Source organism: Neolamprologus brichardi, chromosome 14 (genome assembly GCF_056152115.1).
Source record: "Neolamprologus brichardi isolate AB-2024 chromosome 14, ASM5615211v1, whole genome shotgun sequence".
Taxonomy (NCBI): domain Eukaryota; kingdom Metazoa; phylum Chordata; class Actinopteri; order Cichliformes; family Cichlidae; genus Neolamprologus; species Neolamprologus brichardi.
The window spans coordinates 21,334,422-21,359,551 of record NC_142117.1 but is presented as its reverse complement, the minus strand read 5'-3'; the positions used below and the strand labels follow the sequence as shown (position 1 = coordinate 21,359,551).

At 40.7% G+C, this 25,130-nt stretch overlaps 2 protein-coding genes across 2 annotated transcripts in view; one reads left to right on the top strand and one right to left on the bottom strand.

Moving 5' to 3' along the window:
* Positions 1 to 17,130, top strand: part of cbl (Cbl proto-oncogene) — a 33,803-nt gene extending 16,673 nt beyond the window's left edge. The window contains exons 4-17 of the mRNA XM_035909767.2: positions 2,772 to 2,918; positions 4,524 to 4,680; positions 6,965 to 7,086; positions 8,867 to 9,004; positions 9,715 to 9,802; positions 10,310 to 10,441; positions 10,610 to 10,828; positions 11,586 to 11,717; positions 12,291 to 12,695; positions 13,104 to 13,192; positions 13,398 to 13,595; positions 13,681 to 13,769; positions 14,126 to 14,365; positions 15,660 to 17,130. Coding sequence (XP_035765660.1) covers positions 2,772 to 2,918; positions 4,524 to 4,680; positions 6,965 to 7,086; positions 8,867 to 9,004; positions 9,715 to 9,802; positions 10,310 to 10,441; positions 10,610 to 10,828; positions 11,586 to 11,717; positions 12,291 to 12,695; positions 13,104 to 13,192; positions 13,398 to 13,595; positions 13,681 to 13,769; positions 14,126 to 14,365; positions 15,660 to 15,949 — 2,446 coding nt within the window. The 3' untranslated portion in view covers positions 15,950 to 17,130. The remainder of the gene's footprint in view (positions 1 to 2,771; positions 2,919 to 4,523; positions 4,681 to 6,964; positions 7,087 to 8,866; positions 9,005 to 9,714; positions 9,803 to 10,309; positions 10,442 to 10,609; positions 10,829 to 11,585; positions 11,718 to 12,290; positions 12,696 to 13,103; positions 13,193 to 13,397; positions 13,596 to 13,680; positions 13,770 to 14,125; positions 14,366 to 15,659) is intronic.
* A 4,048-nt stretch (positions 17,131 to 21,178) lies between these two features.
* Positions 21,179 to 25,130, bottom strand: part of mcamb (melanoma cell adhesion molecule b) — a 43,978-nt gene continuing 40,026 nt past the window's right edge. The window contains exons 18-20 of the mRNA XM_087850964.1: positions 24,784 to 24,907; positions 22,796 to 22,907; positions 21,179 to 22,681 (exon numbers count right to left, since the gene is read on the bottom strand). Coding sequence (XP_087707090.1) covers positions 22,679 to 22,681; positions 22,796 to 22,907; positions 24,784 to 24,907 — 239 coding nt within the window. The 3' untranslated portion in view covers positions 21,179 to 22,678. The remainder of the gene's footprint in view (positions 22,682 to 22,795; positions 22,908 to 24,783; positions 24,908 to 25,130) is intronic.

Here is a 25,130-nt window from a genome sequence, read left to right as displayed (position 1 = left end):
ATGCTCATAGTGCCTATATAAATGTGTCCACCCCAAGTGGTTATATTCAAATGTATTATTACATTTGGTGAATTAGAATTTAAATTAAATGGTGGGGTTGAAGAGATGGTTTTATAAGCTCAAACACTTAGGTAGTCTCCATGAATGTTTTAAGTTTAGAGATGAAGGGAGTGGATGAGTAGATGAATAAGATGGCAAAGTAACCCTCATGAAAATGAAATGAAAGCTGTGAGTCAGGAGAGAGCAATTCCACACAAACTTGAGAGAGGTGAAGACTGTCTTTATGATTATGTTGTAGGTAAAAGAAAAGCAGGAGGGGGCTGTTGTAACTTAGATCTAAGTACAGAGTAGAGAGAGCTTGACAGAAGAAAGGATAAGGCAGCAGCTTTAAGGCTCAGCAGGCCAGTACAGCCAGGAAGCAAAGTAACTGAGGGCGACCTCCTGCTGAGATGATAGCTGCTGAAGAAAGCACACAGAAATACAGTGTCACAAACATCTGTCTTTCCTGAGATGATGCTGGAAAGGGAAGATGCTCTTAAATAGAGCTACATGAGCTCCTAAGGGAAATCCTGGGAGTAGTTGGTCTCATTTGTCACATTTCATCACTGAAGAGGCTAGCCTGGACTTCAAAGACAACAGCAGTCATTGCATCTAGCTTCAAGTCTTTGCTGTAGATTTTAAGTGGGCAGAGCATTTAAAAAGATTAGACATCAGGACTACAAGAGTGATTACTGTTATCATTTACTACCGCGAGGGTGTAAGTGTAAAACACTTGTGCAAGCCTTGCATCATTCCCCCCAGATTCTTGTATACCCCTCCGTGGTAAACTGTCTTCTTAACAAGTACTACTCTATTTTGGCAGGATGTCAATATACACTAATCTTATTCATCCATCTCTGGTCACTGTCCTGCTTCCTCATTCACTCTTTCCACTCCCTCCTTTTCCACTCATAGGGCGTGTGCTATAGTGTGGGGCAGCTGCAGTGTAGCCGCGCTTTCATTGCTGTCTCTCTCGTGCATGTCAATTCACCCTGCCCAACAGCCAAGCACAATCTCCCTCTGTGCCGCCTCGTAAATCACCGGTTTCTCAGCTTAACGCTTATAGTGCTGTGATGTGGTGCACGGGCATGGTGATAATGTTCAAATTCATTCTCTTATTTCCCAGTCAAGTATTTTCTCATCTTCATGTCATTTTCTTGTTTGGCCTCATGCTCTTCAGTTATTTCCTCCTTTCTTGTTGACCAACTGAAGTCACACCTATGTACTACGATGTCCTAACCTTCACATCGTAGCCACTCTAAAGATGCATGCATGCATGCATGCATGCATGTACTTGTGAAATGCATGCAAGAACCTGAAGCTATTTCTAGATCATAGAACCAGCTAAGAAAGAAGAAGGAAAGAAAGAAAATGTACTTTATTGATCCCCGTGGGGAAATTCCTCTCTGCATTTAACCCATTCACTCAGTGAAGCAGTGGGCAGCCATTGGGCGCCCGGGGAGCAGTGTGTAGGGACGGTACCTTGCTCAGGGGTACCTCAGGGGTACTTCAGGGTAGCTGTTCAGGGGAATCAAACCCCGACCTTCCGCTCATGGGGCCACCACTGTACCTACTGAGCTATCCCTGCCCCTAAGGAGAGAATGCCCCTAGGGACATTCTCTGTCCTTCTCTGTCATGAGAATGCCCCTAAGGACATTCTCTGGACATTCTTGTCCTTAGCTGATTTGCTATTTATTTGTTATTTAAACCTGGAAGCCCGTTCTTTTAACTACCATCCATGTTTCGGCAGATTTGAGGAGCAAGACTCTGTTATCTCTATGGTAGCCTGCACTTCGCATTCAAATCTCAAATTCCTTTGAGGTCCATGATGGTATCCCCCCTTTTCACTAAAATAGATTGACTACTTTTTATCCTATTTCATCTGTTTGTCAGCCTGTTATTCAAAGTCATACACAAAGGGAAAGAATAAGGGTTTCATGTTTTACCAGACTCATCATTTCCATTGTATATTCTGATGTATTTGTTATATACATTTTGCAGTGACATGAGGGGAAGGGTAGGCTTATTTATCAGCCAATTAACAGTTTGTAAGTCACTGAATCCTATTGCCACTTCAACTCCATTTGGAGGAAAAAAAGAACAGAAAGTCACATTCCATGTGACACTGTATGTTTGGGTGTGTGTGTAATATGCTTTGGGTTGTTTTTGAACACTTGACAGTATCCACATCACATCACTGCATTTCTTTTTTGCATTGACACAGATGGCTGAGCAAGCAAGAATGCTAAATAGGTTATTATTTTTGGTGGACTCAGGAAACTGCATGTTTGATGTGCATTTGAATATTTACTATTTCTGTTTCAGTGTTTTCACCAGTATTTTATCCACAAGTAAAACTGTACTTGAATACACTCATGTTAGCTGAAAACATTGTTTTCTCACTGTGTATAGCTTGTGACACTAAGTTCTGCTTATTTGCCGTAAACTACTGTGTGTGACACGTTAAAACTATAGTTGACACTGAGGTTGTGTATTTGGTGTTTCACTTTTGAATTTCAAAGAATCAGATTTTGTTTTCTGGAAATTCCAACCTTGGTAAATAATACACACGATATAATCTGAATAAAATCTAGCTATGATGCTAATAAGTTACTAATGTTACTCAGCATTTCTCTCTTGAGGCCTTTGCACGGTCTGGTGAACATCTAACAGCAATTCACTGTTTAACATGTTAAATCTGACAGTCTTCCCTCTTTTCCTGACTTCCACAGGAGGAATCTTACCAAGCTGTCTTTGATCTTCAGCCACATGCTGGCTGAGCTGAAGGCCATCTTCCCCAATGGTCTGTTTCAGGGTGACAACTTCCGCATCACTAAGGCAGATGCTGCAGAGTTTTGGAGACGCGCCTTCGGGGATAAGTAAGCACATTTGTGTGTGTATTATCATAGTGGTTCCTGGAAACTTAAAGAGTCACTTTTAAATTGTAAAAAGGAAATTCAATAGTGCAAATCAGTAAGAAGATATATGGTAATGCGAAAAGAGAATCTGTAGTTCTGTGAAAAACTAAGTGCTCCTTTCCACAGGAGTTGAGAGGATAAATAGCAGCCATTCAAATGAACTAGATTTACTGATTATCAGCAACTTTGATCAGCTCTACAAAAGCAAAGGTTTCAGCTATTTGCTGGTCTGGATGGTTCAGGTTTGTGTTAACAAAATGCCACAATCTCATCAGTACATCAGTGGACATCCCAGCAAATTCAGGAGAAAAAAAACTCAAACGACTAAAGAGCTCAATCTCAGACTCAATAGTCCGGCTGTCAAGCACGGTGATGGAGGGGTGATAATTTGGGCTTATTTTGCAGCTACAGGACCCGGATGCCTTGTAGTTACCGAGCTCACCACGAACTCATTTGTGTGTCAAAGTATTCTAGAGTCATATGTGAGGTTGCGCAGCAGGGTAATGATCACAACAAGCACAGCAGCAAATCAAGGTGTTGTAATGGCCCAGTCAAATTCAAGACATCAGGTTGATTGAAATGTTGTGGTGGGACCTTAAGAGAGCTGTTGATTCATAAATACCCACAAACCTCAGTGTTCTGAGGCAACGGAAAGAAGAGCAGGCCAATTCCTCTGCAACAATGTGAGAGAAAAAATAAGATTACTTCCAATTATTGGTGCTAAAGGTGGTTCTACAAGTTGTTCAATCATGGGGTGTTTTCCGCTTTTCACAGGATTACTGAGCACCGCTGAGGAAAAAGGTCTTTTTTTTCTCTCACATGACTCTGTGGAACATCTGAGAGGAAAAGGTTTTGCCTTCTTTCACAGAAATCAGACAATGAATATCTTCCCTGGGACAAATGTTGGTCCAGTGACTAAAGAACACTAATGTCTTTTTGTGGTTTATTCACATGCAACTATGGACACAACTAATGTTCTGTGCGCACATTTTGGTTAATCAGTCACTATATACACAGACAAGTCAGATACCAAGGGGATGTAACCATCCTAGGGAACAATCGTTAGTGTGTATGCGTAATTATTCCCTAAAAGAAAAGCGATTCATAAATATTGCAAAGTCTAGTATATTGAAAATGTTGGTCAAGGGACTGTGAAATTCATCTTATTTGCATGTTTCGTTGCTGTCTCTTTAAAAGTTCACATCAGGTTTATATTTATGTCCAGTACAAAGATGACTTGAATATAATAGCATTTCCTCTTTTATCAGATGTTAATCACTGTAGGTTTTACACACAGGCTATTCATGGTTGCATTTCGAGGTATGGGTTGCGTGTTAGATGCAGACATACCAACCATAACTTGTAAAATGCTCTTGTGAAATGCTACATGCATTTCACAAGTTAAAACCAAAACTCTTATTGCACCTTTACCTTCATTGTGCAAGACAGCATGCTGGTAGCCTACATTTAAGAATTATTATTTATGAGCTTTGAGTTTTTGATGCTTTATTACACTTTTTTTTTTGAGGGGATGTCATCATCCAATGTGTGTTTTGTGTGTTACAGAACCATTGTGCCTTGGAAGGTATTCCGTCAGTCTCTCCATGAGTTTCATCCCATCAGCTCTGGGCTGGAAGCTATGGCCCTAAAGTCCACCATAGATCTAACCTGCAATGACTACATCTCCGTCTTTGAGTTTGACATATTCACCAGGCTATTTCAGGTAGATATCACACAGATGCACACTGCATCTTTCTCTTTGTTTTATAGTGGTCTCCTGAGCTAATGAAAGCAGAAATGTGCAAAGGAAGAGAGAGACAGAGAAGACCAAGATGGAGAGTAATTCCTAGGGGTTTGTTAGCCTTGGTCTAGGAAACAGATTTCATTTAAGCAGAACATAATGAACTTAAACTAATCAGCTGCATCTTTTTTTCCAGCTAACTCTATCAACTTATTAGCAGGATGTCTGTTGACGTATATACACCATCAGACAGCACTGACAATGAAAGTTTCCTCCTTCTCTGCCCAGCCAGTACACAAGGATATGTTCGGGAATTATTTTGCACTCTTTAATAGGCATCTGTTGTTGCATCATGTGGCCTAGATAAATCTGTTTGTGCTAGAGAGCGACACTGCGATCTTTCTCAAAGAGTCATTAAATGTGCTTCCCTGAGGTATTTTATTACTTCCAGAAAAGTAATAAGTAGCAAGGTTGAAAGTAGAAGAGTAGAAGTAGAATTTCTTTGACATGAAATCTTTGAGAGATTAAGAAATTAAACAGTTTTATTTTGCTATTATTTATTTTGCTATCCCCTAAATTAGTGTTTTATAGCTCATATTACTGGTTGTCTACTTGCATCGTGTGTCAGAGGTAAAGGGCTAAATGCAACCCACAATTTATATTTCACAATCATGAAGCAGCGCATTTGTTTCTGTGCCATTTTGTCATATACTTCTGGTGTGCAGGTGCTGCAAATTTCTCTAAGTATAGAATGAGGACCGATAAAAAGAAAAAAGCAAAGGATATTGGGAAGGGGAGCACAAAGGCTGCATTTATCTACCTTCTTCAGGGCTTATCTGTATTTTGTAGTACAAGTTCTTTGCATCAGTATTGCAATTAAAACTGTATCAAATGAGAACCACTGATCTCTCGAGTGAACCACAATTTCTTGTATGCAACAGCTAATGTTTATTCCTCAGTGACATCACCCCTACTTATGTGTATGTTACTGACAGGCTTAATGAAGCCTAAACAGATTACAGACATTTCCTATGGCACTCCCTCTTACAAAAACGTCCTCCTCTAAATGTCCTCAAACGCAGAAGAGGAAGTGAGCCTGTGGCCATTTTAAGCTCTGTCCTTGATATGCAGCAGACTGTTATTTTTTATTTATTTTTTATATTGCTTTAAAAGCCCTCTCAGATATCTCATCTCTCTTCATGCAATATCTTTAGGCTGAATTCTGATTTGATTATAAATGGGCAGATATAAGAGAACATGCATTCTTAGGTGAAAACGGAGTGGTTTAGGATGAGCTGCCCTTCAAATGCCATTAAGATGTACCTGAAAAGTAATTGTACAGTTGCTGGATATAATCTTACTCATCAGACCTTATTGCACTTATTTAGTGCAGTCTGTTAGGAAAAAAAATACTAAAGCATACAACAGACATGTGATAAAATATATTCCAGAAAAGAGTCCAGAGGAGACAATTTTGACTTGTCACTTCCTGTGTTAAGTGCTGCTTACTGCAGAGCCAAATGGGCGGCGCTGGACCATGTCCAGCTCCCCCTCTCTGTGATTAAGGTTAGATTGAGGGTGGAGCTGGAGCTGGACTAGGCAACTGGCAATGTTAGGTTTTCATTTCATCAACTATTGTGATGCTGAAAGAGGACTGGATGGGTGTCCATTAACATGTTTGCATCTCCTCAATTTTGCAGCTCATGTTAAGTGTCATATGTGTTAATTCTGCTTCCTTTCACACATCAGACAGACTAACGATAGCAATTGCAGAACCACCTACTCACCACAGCATGCATTCAGTGAGTGTGCTGTGGAGTAGCATGATTTTTTTCTCTCTCCCTATTCTTCTTCATGTTAAATTTTTACTAGTTATTGTGAGCGTTTCTGGATGTGGGTCAGGTCGCCTTTAAAGAAAGAAACATGAGCTCCTATAAGCCAGGCTTTTCTCTCTCTTTTTTTTTTGAATGTACATTATGGAAAGCAGTCTACTAAAGTCTAGGAGTCTTCATTCTGTGATCCAGGTGGTGCCAAATGAGTTGCTTTGCTTAAAATACCTTTTTGCGCAGCTTGATCCCGGTCATTGTACATCACAATGAGGTTTGCCGAACAGTTGTTTAAACCTGATGCAATATATTTCACTTTTGCTGTGCTCACTCTGTTACTGCCATGTACATTCACACATCAGATGACTCACTTTCTCTCTGTGTGTGTGTGTGTGTGTGTGTGTGTGTGTGTGTGTGTGTGTGTGTGTGTGTGTGTGTAGCCTTGGTCATCCCTGCTGCGGAACTGGAACAGCTTGGCAGTTACTCACCCGGGGTACATGGCCTTCCTCACCTACGATGAGGTCAAAGCTCGGCTTCAAAAGTTCATTCACAAGCCTGGCAGGTGAGATATCATGATACCAGACATCCACACCAGACTATTCATCAACACTGAATGTCTAACATGGTTCATAAAGCATTAGCTATATCAGATAGATAGATAGATAGATAATTGTATAGGAACTTAATCGAGCATCACCATTTCTTTTTACCAGTACCACCTTGTGGTTGCTTGGTAACTTTACAGTCTACAGATCTACAGATTACAGTCTCTTGTAATCTGTAGATCTTTACTTGGACATATTGCACAATTTGGTGAAAAATGGCGTTGTGCTGGGTGCAAAAGCAGAATATGCAACACGGGGCCAAAACAAAAAACCTTGTTTTGCTATTCATGCAGCCCTACACAGAACGCATATTCACTGCACTGCACTGCACAGTGCAGTGCATACATAAAGCATAACTGCCCATTTCTAAATGCAGTTCATACCCAAAATGTTTCTACCATTACGGTGACCTTTCATTGCATGTATTTTTACAGTTTAGTTTTCTATCAGCATATATTTTAGCACTAAGCAACATGATTCTGTCCATTATTAGACACACATCTCACACATCAACTCACCACTCTGTGTCTATTGGCAACTGCATAGTTGCACCTAGGTCCTATTTTTGTCCCTGGTAGAGGACAGAGAGGGCACAGTTTTAACCTTAATGCCAGATTCACTCACAATTAATGCAAAAGTTTGTGTGTTCATGTGTTTTAGTTTGTGTGTGAGGAACCCAGGGCAGCATGGCACTGGTACCTTGCATCAATGGCCTGATTGTATGCTGAAAGCTGATGTCACTTTTCAGGCCTGGTCCATGTAGGGCCACGTTGACATTGGAGCAGTAGTTACTGGTTGATGTGAGTCCAGCGTTTTTGACGCTCTAAATTACTGTGTGCCATTAAGAGAATGCTGTTGGTACTATGGGTACAACAGTTCTGTGCTAAACATCAAGGCTTTGACCAACACTTATTCTTGCCAATTTCTAATGAGCAAGCCTATTTATGCTGTCTCCTTTTTTTTTTCATTTCTGTATACAAATTGGTCAGCTTGTGCAGTTAACTAGAGAAGTGCATATTGCGGGGGGAGTGGTCCATCTCTTATCTCTTCAGTTTTGTTCTTGCCTTTCCACTGTCCATCCCACGGCACAAACGGCTATTTTTATCTGATCTAACATGCTGTGCATTCACCTCCAGCTCCACAGCAGTGTCATTCTTATGAACCAGTATTAGTCCAGTTGTGGTTGATGTTAGTTATTGATCTTTTAGTTGCGGTTGATTTTAGTTATTGATCTTTTAGTTGCGGTTGATGTTAGTTATTGATCTTTTATTCTGATAAGCAGTGATGGGTTTTGTGTCTCTGTCATTCCTACACTCAGTTCTGTCCCAGTTGTCTTCTTTAGCAACGTCGAATGGTAACTACGGCAATGGTGTAAACGCAGCTGCTTTAATGTTTCTATAATGTGTTATATACACGGAATGTAATGTGTGGATTGTGATGTGTATCCTATGATCTAGTATATATTTATGCATATATGTGTTCAGTATTGTAATGAAAATGCAAATTAGAAAAAAGTAGCTGATTTTGCCACATTCTGTTATGCATGTTTATTATGCAGCCTGCATATTTTCATTTGGATTGTGCTTACTTGAAGGTATTTCTTGTGCACATTTTGCAGCCACTGCTGCCCTTTTACTACATTTCATCTCATTGTATTTTATTACTTTTTTCAGAGTTAAATCTGACCATTTAACACCATTCGAGCTCTTCTTATTTACAATTTCCCTCTCTTCTCAGTTACATCTTCCGATTGAGCTGCACAAGACTGGGCCAGTGGGCTATTGGCTACGTGACTGCAGATGGAAATATACTCCAGACCATTCCCCATAATAAACCCCTCTTCCAGGCTCTCATTGATGGTTTCAGGGAAGGATTGTAAGTCAACTGGCATTTTGTGAGCCTCACTAAAATCATGTCATTTTCTTGCAGCTTTCCATCCAGACCTCTGTCTGAGCTTCCGTTTTTTGTCTTTGTCACTGGTTCACAGTCTTGATTCCCTTGATTCGATGTAATTTTTACTTGCAGAGCGCCTCTTTTTCTCTCTTTCTCCTGTTCTGTCCTGTCTTCCTACAAAGCTTGCACAGTTTAGTGTGTGAGATTTGCTCTAAGCCAATTCAGACATATCATTTTACATGTTCCCATCATTCCAGTGTTCTAACCACAATAGAGTTGTTGATTTAGCTGACTGGCGTAAAACTCATTTTTTTAAGCCAGCGCTGATTCCTTTGTTTAATAACAGCTATAGTTGGTCCGTTCCACCATGTAATCAAATGGTGATTTCAAGTGGGAAATCTTGAAAACTTTTCAAAGCTTATAAACTGTATCGCCTCTATCTTCGAAACATTTATCAAATGGTAATTACAGAGTCTGACTCATTTAGAAAACACTCACGTATTGTACATGCACAAACTCGTAGCGAATGAATGGACTGAACAGATGTTTTCATTACTGCAGCCTGTTAGGTATACATGCCACATAATTGCAGTAACTAATAATGATCATTACTTCTAAATTAACATACCTGCCAAAATACCCAGGGATACTTTATATAGATTTACTAATTTGTTGTGTCTCTACATCTGCAGCTATTTATTCCCTGATGGCCGGACTCAAAATCCTGACCTGACAGGACTGTGCGAGCCTTCGCCTCAAGACCATATCAAAGTCACCCAGGTCAGAGCAGCCTTCTTCTAAGACCCTTGAAAACCCTGTGCATTTGGGGTTTTTTTTCGTGTGCTTTTTATTTTATTGCAGTGTTAAAATGGTTTGTTACGTTTGGATGACTAAACAAAGGATTTAAACAATTTATACATCTGTTAATAAGATTGGTTCCAATAAATGGGATCCAGTATTGATCACACTCTTACAGCAGTGCATCCAGCGGGAGTCCTAAAGAATTTTGAGTATTATCAACATCTTTATTCATAACTTTGTTTTAAATACTGTAGAAGATCTTTTCAGACTCATACATGTTCTCAGAATTTTGTAAGTACAATGAACAGACTCATTTTGCAGCCACTGGACTGAAACTCAAACTACACCCCCACAACTATCTATCGCTCTAGATCCTTCCAGGCTTTTTTTTTCTCTTCTCCTTTTTTTTTTCTTTCAAAAGGATCTCAGGTGCTGTTGTTCCTGTGTGATGTTACCGTCTTGTCATGTTTTTTTTTCTCCCCGCAGGAACAATATGAGCTGTACTGTGAGATGGGCTCCACTTTCCAGCTTTGTAAGATCTGTGCCGAGAACGACAAGGATGTGAAGATTGAGCCCTGTGGTCATCTCATGTGCACTTCCTGTCTCACTGCCTGGCAGGTACAAGAGTGGGTGTATGCAGGGGGGTTTGTGTGGGTTGTTCATGTGTCATAACTCAAACTGTCTATTGAAGTGCTCTTTTATTCAGACATGTCAGACACAAAAAGAAAAAAACCCTTTTCTCATCTCTGCATGCTCTAACCATCTGCCTTTTGGCCTGTGTTGCAGGAGTCAGAAGGTCAGGGAACAGGATGTCCCTTTTGTCGCTGTGAGATTAAGGGTACGGAGCCGATAGTTGTGGATCCTTTTGACCCAAAGGACAACAGCGGAGGGTCTTCCAAGAACACATTTGGGGCTGAGGGTGCACCCTCACCCAGCTACGACGATGATGACGATGACAGACTTGAAGACCCTCATCTAATAATGAGCAAACTTGCCTGCACAAAGGTAAGATGGTGACAGGAGTTGGACTTTACTAAAAAAAAGTTACTTCACTCAAAGTTTCCAGTCGTGGCACTGGGTGAGCTATTCTGGTCTTTTTCTATTCATAAAACGTTGAGGCACTTAACACCCAGAGTGCACCTCACAGGTTCCTGCTGTCCTCTTATCCCCTGCTTTTCTGAGAGACCCTGTGCAGATGAAACGCTCCCTGCCCTGGCCTTTTCACTTCTTCTGAGCTTCAAGCTCACATCTCCTATCTAAAGTCTTTCATCTCCGTCTTTCATGGCACCAAGGTAGCAGCTTTTTGTGCCTCTTTGTATTTGATATGTGGGGCATTCTCCTGTCTTACATCTTTTATGTACCTCTGAGAAACTCTGTGTGCATTAATCTGTTTATAGAGCAGGCGAATACCTGAGATCATACACACTTTGATGTGGTCCCGGGAATTTCTTTGGCTTTGATTGCTGGCCTGACCTCTTTGACCATTTACTCTATATTTACTCATTTCTTGTGCGTACTTGTTTGTTTCATCTGTGTTGAAACAAGAGGAACTGCAGAAAAAATAAAGCTCTAATAGGACAGTGCTGTAAAGTAACCTTATAAGGTTATCAGAGTTTTCAGTTGGCCTGAAGTTATTGCAGAGATATGAGAGGAGATTTGTGATATTTGCAAAATGAGAAGTGGCATTTGGACTCCGTCTGATTGTGTTTGAATAATGCTGATCAGATGAAATCTGTGTTTGGCTCTTTTGTGCGTCATCCAGGTGGAGCGTCCCCCATCACCTATGTCTGGGACTCCTCAGTCCTCTCTTCCCCCAGTGCCTCCCAGACTAGACCTATTACCGCAGAGACCTCCCAACCCCCCTGGTGCCTCCAGCCCTGGAGTCAGCAGTAAGGTAACTAAATGTACACAAGAAGGGATTTTAAAAACGTACAAGTCTAATATTGATGTCCAGTCTATGTACAGTAGAGTGTGTCATGCCTTACTGGGTGCCTAATCCTAATCTACTCAACTTTTGTGGTGGGTTCAGAGTCCGAGCAGGTAAGAAGGGGGAGGGGGAAAAGCCTAAAATTGAAAAATAGACTAGCTATGCGCTCAGAAGAACCCACGCATAATTCTCCTTCATATAGGTAAGGAATTTAAAAATGGCGGTCACAATCATCAGGGCATTTCCTTCTCTGGGAAACTGCCATATTTCCACATTTTTATTATCTTTTCAATTTAGATAAAATGAAACTGCAGATGAAAAGCTTGATTATTCTGCACATGATAAACAGCATCTTTGCTTGGTGTTGTTCATCTAAGTTGCGTGTATTGTTGGAAATGATGACTAATGCATAAACAGTGGCTTTCTTGCTAAATGGATTACTTCCAGCACTGAAGATAACAGCACAGAGCTTTCTTTGGTTTCACATTAATATCGCATGTAGTCTAATTGAGATCCCTCCTCCTTGGTTTTTCCCTCCAGGCACCATCTCATCACAAAGACAAGCCTCTTCCCCTTCCCCCAGCACTCCGTGATCTCCCCCCTCCCCCTCCTCCAGACCGCCCCCACACAGCCGGGGCAGCCCCTGATGGACGGCTTCAGAGGCGGCCCTTGCCCAGCACACCCGGGGAGCCCCCTCGCGATAAACTTCCTCCTACACCCCCAAACCGGCCCCTGTCTGACTGGACCTCCAGGCCGGTTCCCAAGGCTCCCACCTCCTCTTCGGTATCCTCTTCGTCCACCCAATTCCCCTGTCTGGGCGGGGACCTCCGAGCAGGTGTCAGGGAACTCTCCAACAGGCACTCCCTCCCCTTGGCACTGCCCTCCGCCATGGACGCTCGCTCAGACTCCCAGAACAACAGCTCCCTCAGTCTGGACCACCAGCTGGTCAGAGCAACCACAAAACACAGCACATTCAACTGCCGTTTGATTCATTTGCTGGCACACACATCACTAAAGTTATTACTAACTTTCCAAACAAAACTGAAATTATTCAGAATACTGTTTATATGGATTCCAGTAAATTATGTTATCTGTCACAAAAACAGTGACAATGACATCAAGTTGGCTTTTTACTTTTTGGATGAGCAGGCCTAGTCTTTTTTGAGAGTTTAAAGTCTTTGGTTCCACTGTATTCTGATACATAGTCTTCTACTTTACTACTGGCATGTCTGTGCAGGTCTAAATCCTAAGAGCTGCCTTTAATGTGTTTAATTTATTTATGATTCTTAGTTTTAACTATAAAAATATTTGTCTTTAGTGTTTCTAAGATGCCATCTTTTGTTTCCTTTTCAGAATTTTTCCACGGGAGTTGGTCAAGATTACGACAACCCCAGAGTCAAACCTTCTGTCTCAGCCAACGCCATTTATGCACTGGCAAACAGGTACGTTTCAGTGCTGCTAAAAGCATCTCAGTGGAGTGGATCTTGTCTTTCCTGAATCACTGACATGCTCTTTGCTTACTTGCAATCCACAAAGCTGTACAAATTACCTTGTTTGAAGTTGATTTATACTCAGTACCTTTTTTAAGGATCATTTTACATAATATTAATGGTGCTTAATAAATAATATTCTTGGATCTGACTGCAGAGCGTCCCCAGCTACAGCCAGGCCAGCAGGAGGAGATGAAGGACATGACAGTGACGATGAGTACATGATCCCCTCTTCTCGGCCCGTTCTGCCCCCCATCCCGACTCCACTCATGGGGGAGACCCCACCAATCCCAAGACCCCCACAGCCCGTGTCAGCAGTCCCGACACAGACCCAGGCCTCTGCACTGAACACACGGTACTCAGGCCTTTCTATTACTCTCTCGCAGCACATAAGAAAAATAAACTGTCACTATTGATTTATTTTTGCTTTTGCCTTGCAGGCTGATTCTGGACGATGTACCTCATTCACTCCAAATGTATGAAGCCATGTTCAACGCCCAGCCCAGGTCACAACAAGCGAGAGATTCAGGTATTTGTGACCCACTAATCTCTGCTAGGCTTTGTGGGGCGGGGCCGTGTGCAGTGTTCAGAGCAATTCACTTTCACGTAATACTTTGAACATGCAAAAATCATATGTTTTAATCAGACAAGCCTCATCTGGATTTTCTGAAGTTTTATTTATTTGCTAAAACCACCACTGCACATCCTGGGGAAAAAACACCTCTGTATTGACATAAATGTGACTTATACTTCTGACTGCACTTGTGAGTTATCTGAAACTGTTTTAGACAATGTTAACCAGATGAAATTAAACAGGTTAAGGTCTCAAGCATGTATTAAAATTTTAATCTCTCTGTTTGATGTCATATTCTGATTTCCTTTCAGACTATTCAGATTTGCCTCCTCAACCAGTGAGTAACGGTCCCAGAGACCATGAGGCTGACGACGGGGAAGAGGAGGAGAACGGCTACGATTTCCCAAAACCCCGACTGCCTTTGCCTCCAGCCCGACGGACCCTTTCAGAAATGGGGGGGTCTTTGTCTTCATCTTCTTCATCCTCCTCATTATGTGCTGCAGCAGCTTTCAATCGTCTTTCTCTAGATGCGGATGCTGGAGCGACAGCGCGTAGGTTTAACAGTTTATTGATTTTAAAAAAGTGTTTTTTTGTTTTGTGGTGGGTTTTTTTTCTCTTTATTGATAAAGAACCGAAATCATAGTAAACATACCCATGCTTGCCACAGGTGATTTTAATGTTGTATTTCTACTTGCGTTTCATCTGTTATTCAGCTTATCTTGCTTAAATATGGACTTCTACTAAGTGCTTTGACATTTTAAATGTTTTAAAAGTTTTTTACATCTGGGACAGCAGCTGCAGGGAAACTGCCTGTCTCTTAAAATCACTTGTATATAGCAATTTTATAACTACAGCCTTCACGTCCTTTCTGGCTCAAAATCAGCAAAAACTGCTGATGAATCAATAACTCGACGTCCAAAAGTTCTTTGACCAGATCACAGCCTGAAAAGTCAGCTAAAGCATTTTGCTTCCTGGTCTGGGGCCAAACATAATGCAGATTTTCCAGAAGCTCTCTGGACATAATATTAGACTCGGCTCTGGACTTTGATTGTCATGAATTGATTTCTTTTACTGCACATCATCTGCATTTGTGGGTGCGTGCAGATTCAAAGAAAAGTAAAGACCAGTAATTACAGAGAGCTGTTTCGTTACATTAGTGACCTTAAAATAGATTTTTTTTTTAAATCCAAAGCAATGTCCTCAGAATGGTGGAAACAACCTGATGTGGGATGACCTGCTGTGTCATCAGAAACCCGTAGTGACCACACAGACGTCTTCCTCCACAGACTGCGAGGAGCTAACACAGCAGTACTTGCCTCAGCAGACACAACGCGGTCTGAAGAAAGAAGTTAAAGCAGAGAGTAGATAAAGGGAGCAGTGTTTTAGATCACTTAGGAGAGACTCCGTGTTAGAAGCACCACCTCTGAGTTTAAGTGTTCAGGTGTTTGCTGATGAGACTCTGTTCATTATGTTCTGTTGTGACTTGACATTTACTGCTGGAGGATGATTGCAGAGTGTCTGATTGTTCCCATCTTCAGTCTTCATGTCTAAGGATCAAAGAGTGCTCACACAGTCTGATTAACTCTGAGATTTGAGCTGAACCCTTATGACTGGTTTATTGAAAGCCACTACACTGGAAAGGACATCAAATGTGTGTTAAGATAAAAAGTTCATAGCTTACCTCAGTGATCAAGATCCTTTTTTCCACATTATTTTCACATTATTTCCAGTAGTTTTATTTTTATGTCTTTGACCCACACTGGCTGTTATGTTTAAAACTAGTTTATGTTGGTTGTCATTCCACCAAAGCCAGACCCTTTGATTTCACTCTTCCCATTTCCTCAGCCTTCCCAGATCCAATGGAGGCACCAGAGAGACCTCCAAAGCCCCTTCCCAGACGAATCAATTCCGAGCGTCGGGCCAGCCCAGTTCCCCCCACTCCACTCGGCGGCGGGGCAACAGGAGGAGAAGCCAACCCACAAATCAGTAGCGAGATCGAGCACCTAATGAGTCAGGGATACACTCAGCACGACATCCAGAAAGCACTGATGATTGCACAGAACAATATCGAGATGGCCAAGAACATCCTGCGCGAATTTGTCTCCATTCCCTCTACCGCGCACATTCTCACATAGCACATCCTCCCGCCTCTCTCCTGTTTGCTCTCTTTTGCCTAGCTTGGCCCAGCCTGGTTTGGTTTAGGCTGGCATAGACCAGCCCGAAACCCAAAGCCACTGCCTGCAGCACTAGCTCCAGTGCTGGCTGACACCCTACGCCCCTGTGGATTTTTAACTGGCTGTTACTTCAGCAAGCTCGCAGTGTCTCGGGACTCTCGCCCTGCACTCCACACGCTTTCACAGTGTCTGGCCTTCTTTGAACTGCTGCAGCCGGCCTCTTAGTTTTCAACAACATCTCCGCAGGACTCATCCCGTGCGGAGCAACGACAAATAATGGAACGCCGTATAATTGCAAGGCTTCTGTAGGAATCTTGGAGAGATGGATTCTTATCCTTTCATTTTGAAGCCTCTTGCTGAAAATGTAACCAACACCTCACAAAGAAAACTAAAATGTATGTCTATATGAAAATTTAATATATGAGTAAATATATATTAAATGTGTGTAATATATACAGTACGTGCATATATAGTATGTGAAAATGATCGCAGCTTTGAGGGTCACGGTTGGTACAGGCGAAAAAAGGGCAGATGGGACCAGGTTAAAGAGTCGGTTGGGAGATTTCTGTAACGGGGTGAGGACGAGTCGGGGTGTCTTCCTCACCCGTGTTTGTTGGTCAGCAGCAGTTTGGGGGGGGGGGAAAGAAAGGAGAAAAAAAAAAAAAACATGCCGCAGAGCTTCTTTATTTGGAATTCAGTCTGTTATGGCCTTCGATTAACTGTTGCTTTGGTACTTTTTTTGTTTTAGAAACTGTGCTTGTTTTGTCATGTTGTTGTTGTTGTTGTTTTGTTTTCAAAGTAGCATGAAGATAGTTTCAGGTCTGGACTGTTGCTCTGTGTGTGTGTGTGTGTGTGTGTGTGTGTGTGTGTGTGTGTGTGTGTGTGTGTGTGTGTGTGTGTGTGCGCCTGCCAGACCTACACCTCATGGCCTGCTCTTAAAACGAACCCCTGTTCCTGTACAACATGAATGTGGAATTACACTCGGTGTACTCAAGACTCGTGCTCTGTAAACGTACTACTGCTCGAACTTGTGTGTCAGGGCCTAGTGTAGCTGTAGAGCCTGGCAGTGAGATTAGAGGACGTACTAATGTTGACGCCCCTGCAGTAACAGACAGGCTAGTGTTGCGTGATCCGTGGCGGTTGAATGCTTTTTTTTTTTTTTTTTTTTTTGCTTTTTTTTTTAATCATTATTATTATTATTTTTGACTAACTTCTTAGGCTGACTGGTTCAGATTTCTATCTCCAGCTCAGTCCGGTGTTACAAAAACAACAACAAAAAAAGTCATTGATTTTACTTTGATAATATATTATTGTAATATGATCATAAATATTGTTATTATAATTAATTCAGAAGTGCTTCACTGCTGCTACTGTTGTTAGTGCTAAACAATTAAGACTTCAATGTACAATTGTGAATATTGTGTTTAACCGTCATTCTGCTTCTTTAAAGTGACAGTATCATGTGTTTCTCTAGTCTGTAATGTAGCATACTTGAAAGTACAAGCGACTTGTGAGCATGCAGCTCTATCAGGTCGCAAATCTTCAGTGTTTTTCTTTTTTCTTAACGTATATATAAATATAAAATATACTCTCTGTAAGTAGAATCTGTAGAGGAACAGTAATATCACAAGCAAAATGTTCTGGGATTGGAAACCAGACGTTTTGCAACAGATTCAAGCTTCTTTTTCACATCGGTTTCCTTCCTCTGTAGGAGTTCGTCCTGCTGAAAGGGAGCGACTGCCGAGGCTTTTTAATCGTAGGCTCATGGGTTTGTTGACACACCCCTCCAAGTCTACAGAAAATCAGTGTTTGGGCCGACTGTAAGAGCTAACTCAGGAATAATAATGTATGTCTGAACAAGTGGTGTTCACCCTGTCTGTCCAAAAAAAAAAAAAAAAAAAAAAAAAGCAAAAAAACCCAGAAGAGACTCATATTGGCATAGACAGCAGCTCACCTGTCCAGCTGTCTGTTCATCCAGGTGACATGTAGCCAAAAGTTTCCGCGTAATGAAGTCACACAAGTAGCCTATTACTCATTTTGGTTTGTCATAACTTGCACATTAGTGTTTTTTTTAAAAGATTATTTCCAGTGTTTGCAGGTCTATAAAGACAGCAGCTTCATTTCCAGGTACTAATTACAAATGCATTATGAGGAATTCCTCCAAGCAGCTTCTAGGTACCCTGACTGAACCTCTCCCAGCATATGAAGAATGTTTTTTGGGGGGATTTCACCCACCCTGGGAGTGCGTGCATCGTGTAAATCAGCCCTGTCTTATTCTGGGTGTCTCTGCATGTTGACTGGAAGCTTTGTGCTGTCTCGCCCTCTTTTATTTCATTTTGGGGTCTTTTTTTACTCTTCCTAGTTGCCTTGAGAAACTTCTTGAATGATGTTTAATGGACAGGAAGCTCCCCTCATATCATCAATACTGTACCAGTGTGTGTTTATATATTAAGGATGGCATGTCATTGTCATGTATTATTTACCGTTGGTTTTGTTTTTGCACATTATACCAGTTTGTGCTTTGATACTGTCACTCTAAAGAAAAGCAAATTGTATAGAGTTAGATATGAAAAGAGGAAGAAAATGGCTGTTATATTTCATTTTGCATTCCTGTACATGTATTTTGTTCCAAAGGATTTGTTTACTTATGTGAATAATTCAGTGAGCAGTGCCATATGTTTTTGTTTTTTAGATGTTTTTTGGAAGAGCGTTTGTTGGTATAGATGTGTACCTGTTGGTCTCCGAAGGCAAAATGATGCGGTATTGCTTGTGTTAATCTGTCCTCTATGCTTCTTCAGCCTCATCAGGCCTCAGACTCTGAGCTTGACGCTAACCAGGGGTATTTCAGTTATCTGCCAGAAGAGGGAGCTGTTGTTCCACACGGCTGCATTGCTTCTCAACAGTAAAAAGCTTTTTTTTTTTTTTCTTCTTTTTTTTCTTCTTTTTTTTTTTAAAGGTTTTTAAAGCTCATATCAATTTGGAAGTATGCACAGTGCTGTTAATAAAATGACAAGCAAAAGCCTTCAGGTGTCTCTTTCCTCTTTTTACACATATATTCATATTTAGCTTTGTATGCCTTAAAACATAAAACTAAAAAAAAACTAAAACTGGGGGGAAAAGTCATTTCCCGTGTGTAGCTCCAGTCAGAGTGCACAAGCTTCAGTGATTTTCTTGACTTGGCTGCCATTTGGCAATAACTTTTTAAGGTAAAACTAAATAGAAATTTGAATTTCATCCTTTGGCTCAGGCAGGAGTGGCTGAGAAGACTCTAAAACAAGTTAACAGCAAAGCAGATGAAAACTGGAAAAAGAGCAGCAAGTGATCAGAACTGCAGACGGATTCAGTGCTTTGGTGCTATTTTTATAGTTGATACTCTTGCATTTTCCATTGTGATGCATTTGGTAATTGCATTAAAATCCAAAATGTGATTTGGCTGCCCGACCAGTAGATCACATGACCAATCATCAAATAAAACTTTAATGTAACCTAATAAACTTGCCTACTGTTTGTAAAGGGAGTGCTAAGGATAATCTGCTTATTCATGCCTGCTTTGGTGTGGATGTTACAAGTAGGCACTTTATAGGCATCCGGTGTCCATGAACTCCCCTTTTAAATTCATTCGGATACTAATCAGAGTATATTTCTTTGATAGAACACCTTGACTTAAAAACGGAGTCACACATTACTCATTTAATGCTGGAAATTTAATTCACGCCATGTTCAGCAGCTATATGTTTTTAGTTGTGTGCACAAATGCCACACTATCATGTTTAGCAGACCTACTGTGCAATACCTAAAACTCATATTACTAATGTTCATTAACAATAATATTTGACTATTTGCCAGTTATTTGTGAGACAACATCCAAGAAAAAAAATATTTGTGGTAAAACCAGTAAAGAACGATTTTTATTTCTACCTAAAATTCACAAGGCTCATTCTTTAAAGTGGACCTATTATGTTGAGTTTCTGCCTCCACATTTTTATTATTAGAGGAGAACTGAATGACTACCTGCTCAAAATTATCCTCCTTTACATCAAATTGCACTTTGTTCATCAAGAACAAGGGTGTCAAACTTATTTTGACCAGTTAAATTTGTTCTTCCCGTCAGTGTAAAGAAGTTTACCGCACATTTAATCCCCAAGAAATTTTAATATAAGAAAAGAATTGCAATTTCAATAAAACATGTCCGTTATTCTACATGATTTAACCACAATGCTCCTTTGGGCTTACATTTTATCTTAATGCTGGTATCTCAAGACTGTCCTATATTTATAAAATGGAAACATTTAGTCGATTGACAGTATGTCTGTGTACCTGAAATGATCATTTTTATTTTGGACGCTTGCGTTATTTTATTTTACACACAGAATAATTACTAGGGTCAAAATTAGTAGCTCCCCTGTGCAGGCCAGCCAGTAATGTTCACTTTGGTCTTCTGGAGGTCGTTCTTCACCAGGAGCGATGTATGTTTTGGGTCATCGTTGGAAGACGAAGCAGTGGCCCAGACCTGGTTTCATTTATGACCGCTTTAGGTTTACTTTTAAAATCTTCATGCATCCTCCTTTCTTTATGATGCCTTCCACCATGACAAGATTTCCAGTTTCGGACACACTGAAGCGTCCCCACAGCATTATACTCCCACCATCGTGCTTTCCTTTGGTTGTATGCCTCTCCCTTCTTTCTCCAAATATAAGCAGCATCTCTAGTTTCATCTCATGTGACTAAAGTATGTGCTTCCAGTATCACTCATTCATTCTCCAGATTGTTCTTGACAAACTTCAGCCTGGCCTGAAAGTGTCTCTTTATGCATAATTTGAGTTTTTCTTGGGCTGAAAACTCGCAGTGCATCGCTGTGCAAGGCTCCAGTGATGTCTTTATCTTCCTACCTCTGTCAGGCTCGTCCTGTACTCTGCGGCTCTCTTTGAATTTTTTGATGACACTTCCCAGTGGTACCTTTATATAACTGATTTCTTTAGTTTTTAAGCATGATATTTTCTCAAGTGACAGCTCAAACCCATCCTAATGATTTTCCACTGTGTGTAAATTGAAAGGTAACCAAGTTTTAACTTGTTTTTAAAGGTTTTGACCATTACAGAGTAGAGGCACGTCACGGCACAGCAGTGATTTGTAGTGTGGCTAAATAAAAAAGGTCATATTTTTATGTCAGCAGACACATTTCCAGTTACGTTCATTTAACAGTCCATTTTTATTTGGTAGAATTTCACAAAAAAAAAACTACAAACAATCAGATTTGTTGTTAAATATGTTATAATGTCTTCAGTGATATTATAACATATTTTATCTTTCAGTCTTTAAAAAGGCATTATACATTGAACAGTGGTCACACGCATCAACAGCAGAAACAAAACAGAGGCTTAACTGTCTTCAAACATGATTTGCATATGCGGAGTCACAGTCAGTCCCCTCTTCTCAGTAGTGAAGTCTAGTCTAGTTACCGAAATGAAAAAGAAAGGCTCTGGTTACACTTAAATGAGGAGTGGTTGATGTTTTAAGGCATCCAGGCTGAGGGGCATTCTCATGCCTCTCTGGGACACAACAGTTTTCAACAGTGTTTCAAGTTTTGCTCAATACATGAATTTCTTCATTCATCACACAGAAATGTCTTTTTCTTATAAAGAAGGAAACATCATGCCGTGAACCCACGTGTTTTAACCTCCAACTTTAAATTTTCAAAAGAAATGATTACAGAAGTGAAGCATGTCATGAACGTATAGAACGATGAAAGATGGTGGCTCCTTCCACAACAACAAAGCCTGCATGAATCACCAAAGAAATCAGTGCGCTGAACATTAAATATAACAGTACAAAAATGGCTTCGAATGTAGATTCTAAGGCATCGGTCATTTATAAATGGACTGCATAACATAGTCAGATTTGTTCACCTGCCTCACAAAATGACTTTGGTTAATATACTTTACACTCCGCAGATTGTGTGAACGTTGAGTGTTAGAGGAGTAGATATCAAAATAATGTGAAAGATACGTGATTCAAATTTTTCTTTCAGAGCCAATATTTGGTGAAGCTGTGAACTGGCTGTAGAGGTGAGGCATCGCTAGAGCTACAAAAACAATTCAGTGTAAAGACAAAATAATAAAAACAAAATATCTACTTAAACTCTCCTTGCTATCTTCCTTAAAAAACAAATCCCCACCACACTATCTTGTCTTTTTTCTCTTTCCCCCCACATTGTGTTACTTTAAATAAAGAAATATATACATAGATAATAATATGTACATTAGCTGAGCTGTTTCAGGCTGCTCTTCGGTGACTGAAGGGGCTTGAGGTGATGCTTTTTGGGGTATAAAAATAGTCCCTGGTCGGCTTTGTGCTCTAATTATTGTTCTGTGGACTATCAGCAGTACACTGTGAGGAGAATCTGCGGCATTCCTTGGGGTTGAAGGGAGATTTCTTAGTTCTGAAATGAAACTTTCCAACCTTCTTCATTAAAGCTCGAGATGCATTCCAACAGAGGAGCTGGCACGTAAAGGGCAGAAAGAGAAAAAGCCATAACTTGGAATAACTTCATTTGTCCTGATAGTCACGATTGGAATAAAAAGCTGGGGGTGCTTGAAGGCAGCAGCGGGGCCTGAGGCTGAGAGGGGCGAACGGGAGCAGCCGTCGGTGTGTCACCTCCTCACTTTCACGCGTGCAGATGCTCATCGGCCTTTACTGCAGAGAGCAAACAAACACAAAAGAGAAAGTTTGGGTGGGGTACTGGTAAGTTTGATATTCAGTAAAAAGACCATTCGATTTAGCGAGTTCAGTTCAGGATCAGATATGTACTTGGTCATTTGGTTGTTGCTTTTCTCCGTTGACCCCAAGGAGAATCGCCTCCTCTGTGTTGTCGCTTTTCATCTCCACCACAATGTTATCTTTGCTGGACTTCCTCTTACTGCTGCAGGGTCAAGAACAAGCCATAGTTATAACTGAACCTATCTGAAGCTTTATGCATTGTACCTGCTCACATAAAAGGGGGCGTCACTTTGTGTGTCCTTTAAAGCCGCACAAAAAATAATAAAATGAGTATATATATTCAAATTACGCCTGCAACAATCGATCGAGTAATTCGAGGGATTCAAATATAGCAAAAGAAAAGCGAACTTTATAGCCGCTCCATCCACTACTTTGTTTTACACACAGAAAAATCTGCAGTAAACTTCAAGTTGTATTAAAATGTGCAGATGATCTATTAACTTAGTCTGATACCATGTTTAAACGAACGGCAGCCGCCCTTTTTACATGGAGGCGACACCTGCAGCAAACAGGGGTGAGTCTACACAGGGGGGAATGGGGTGCAATAGACCCATTAATTTTTTAAAAGTCTTTCATAACATTTTTCAGATTGAAAGTGAAATAATATAAAATATTGCGTTAATATTTAAAAATATAAAACAAAAGCTTTTTTCACAAGCCAACAGAAATGTATATGGGCCATTAAAATTCAGCGTAAAGATAAAAATGTTTATGCCTTAGTTTGGATTTCATACATATCTTATTTTATTGACTTCGACTGTACTTGAGATTATTTATATTTTTTGCATTTAAGAAAATGTTTTCTTTAGTAATTAAATTTAATATAGCAGGTCATCAAAGGCTTGTTTTCTTTCGTGTTTTTCTGACACGTTTGCATTAAAACGTTGCAATTCCTAGAATGGAAACCAATGAGCAGTTCGTTTAGAAAAACCTTTTTTTTTATTGCTCATATTTATTATTGCTCAGAAAAGTATTTCTTATCTGATTACTGGATCAATCAATTGAATAATTGATAGATTACTCAGTTACTTAAATATCACTTTTTACCAGAGAGCAACTTTTACACACTCTGGCTTTAGGAACAACACACATCACAACTTTAACATTTAGGTTAATGTTTTATGTTATTAAGTGCACTTTTGAATCAACTGTGAACACAAACTGTATGTAAAAGATGGACATAGACACCAACTGGGAGTTGTCGCCCCCTGCAGGCTATTAGAGAGAACGCAGCTTAAGGCACTTCCTGACTGGCTTCTCCTTTTAGACACTTTTATATCAAAGGGTCATCTATCATCTGTCACCTTTCCCAGGAGTTTGGCTGCTAGTCTTTTCTTTTCATCACTTCCTTTTTCCCATGCTTTAAAACTCAATGCAGACATCATTGTTTTAGTCCAATCATCTTTCTGCCAATCAGCCTCCACTCTGCATACCTTAAATTGCCCTGCTCATCTCTCATCTCCCTTGTGCAACCAACCTCTTCCCCATCGCTGCCTCACACAAGTCACTCAACCCAAGCCTATCTTCATCACCACCAGCTTCTAGACCAGGGGTGGGCAACTCCAGGCCTCGAGGGTCGGTGTCCTGCAGGTTTTAGATATTACCCTGGGTCAACACACCTGAATCAAATTATTAGTTCATTACCAGGCCTCTGTAGAACTTCAAGACATGTTGAGGAGGTAATTTAACCATTTAAATCAGCTGTATTGGATCAAGGACACATCTAAAACCTGCAGGACACTGGCCCTCAAGGCCAGGAGTTGCCCACCCCTGGTCTAGACTCTGGGGGGTCCTGCCCTAATTCCTATCACTGCTGGGATTTCATTCTGCTGTGATGGGCCATCGGAGTCTAATCACAACAAAACTGAATTTTCTACATCGATGCATCATGTTCAGTTCTTTCTAATGGTCTAGAACTACAATACTGTGATACAGTCCAGCCATAAAATCACATTTTAATGTCTCCTAATGTGGACACATTGTGTGTTTATGCATGGAACTGCTGTCATTGCACTTACAAGTCTTGCTTGCCAGATCGGCCGCAGATCCTGCCCTTCTTGTACAGGAAATAGAGCACGCTTCCCAAGATAGCCAGAAGGAAGATGGCGATGATGATGATTGCGATAACAAAACCTTTGCTCTCTATTGGAGAAGAAGCACAAAACACCCACAGCTTTACTTACTGCACCCGGATTTTGGAATAGAATGACAGCAGGAGACAGGAGAGTCTGATACAGGTGGAGATACAGTTTGCAATGCGTCTAAAGAGAGTGCGGCAGTAGCATCATTCAGGTGACCCTGAAAGATAAAGAAATGAAGTGGCAGTTTATCAGGGCTGCAGGAGCAGCAGTGCTTTTACAACAGC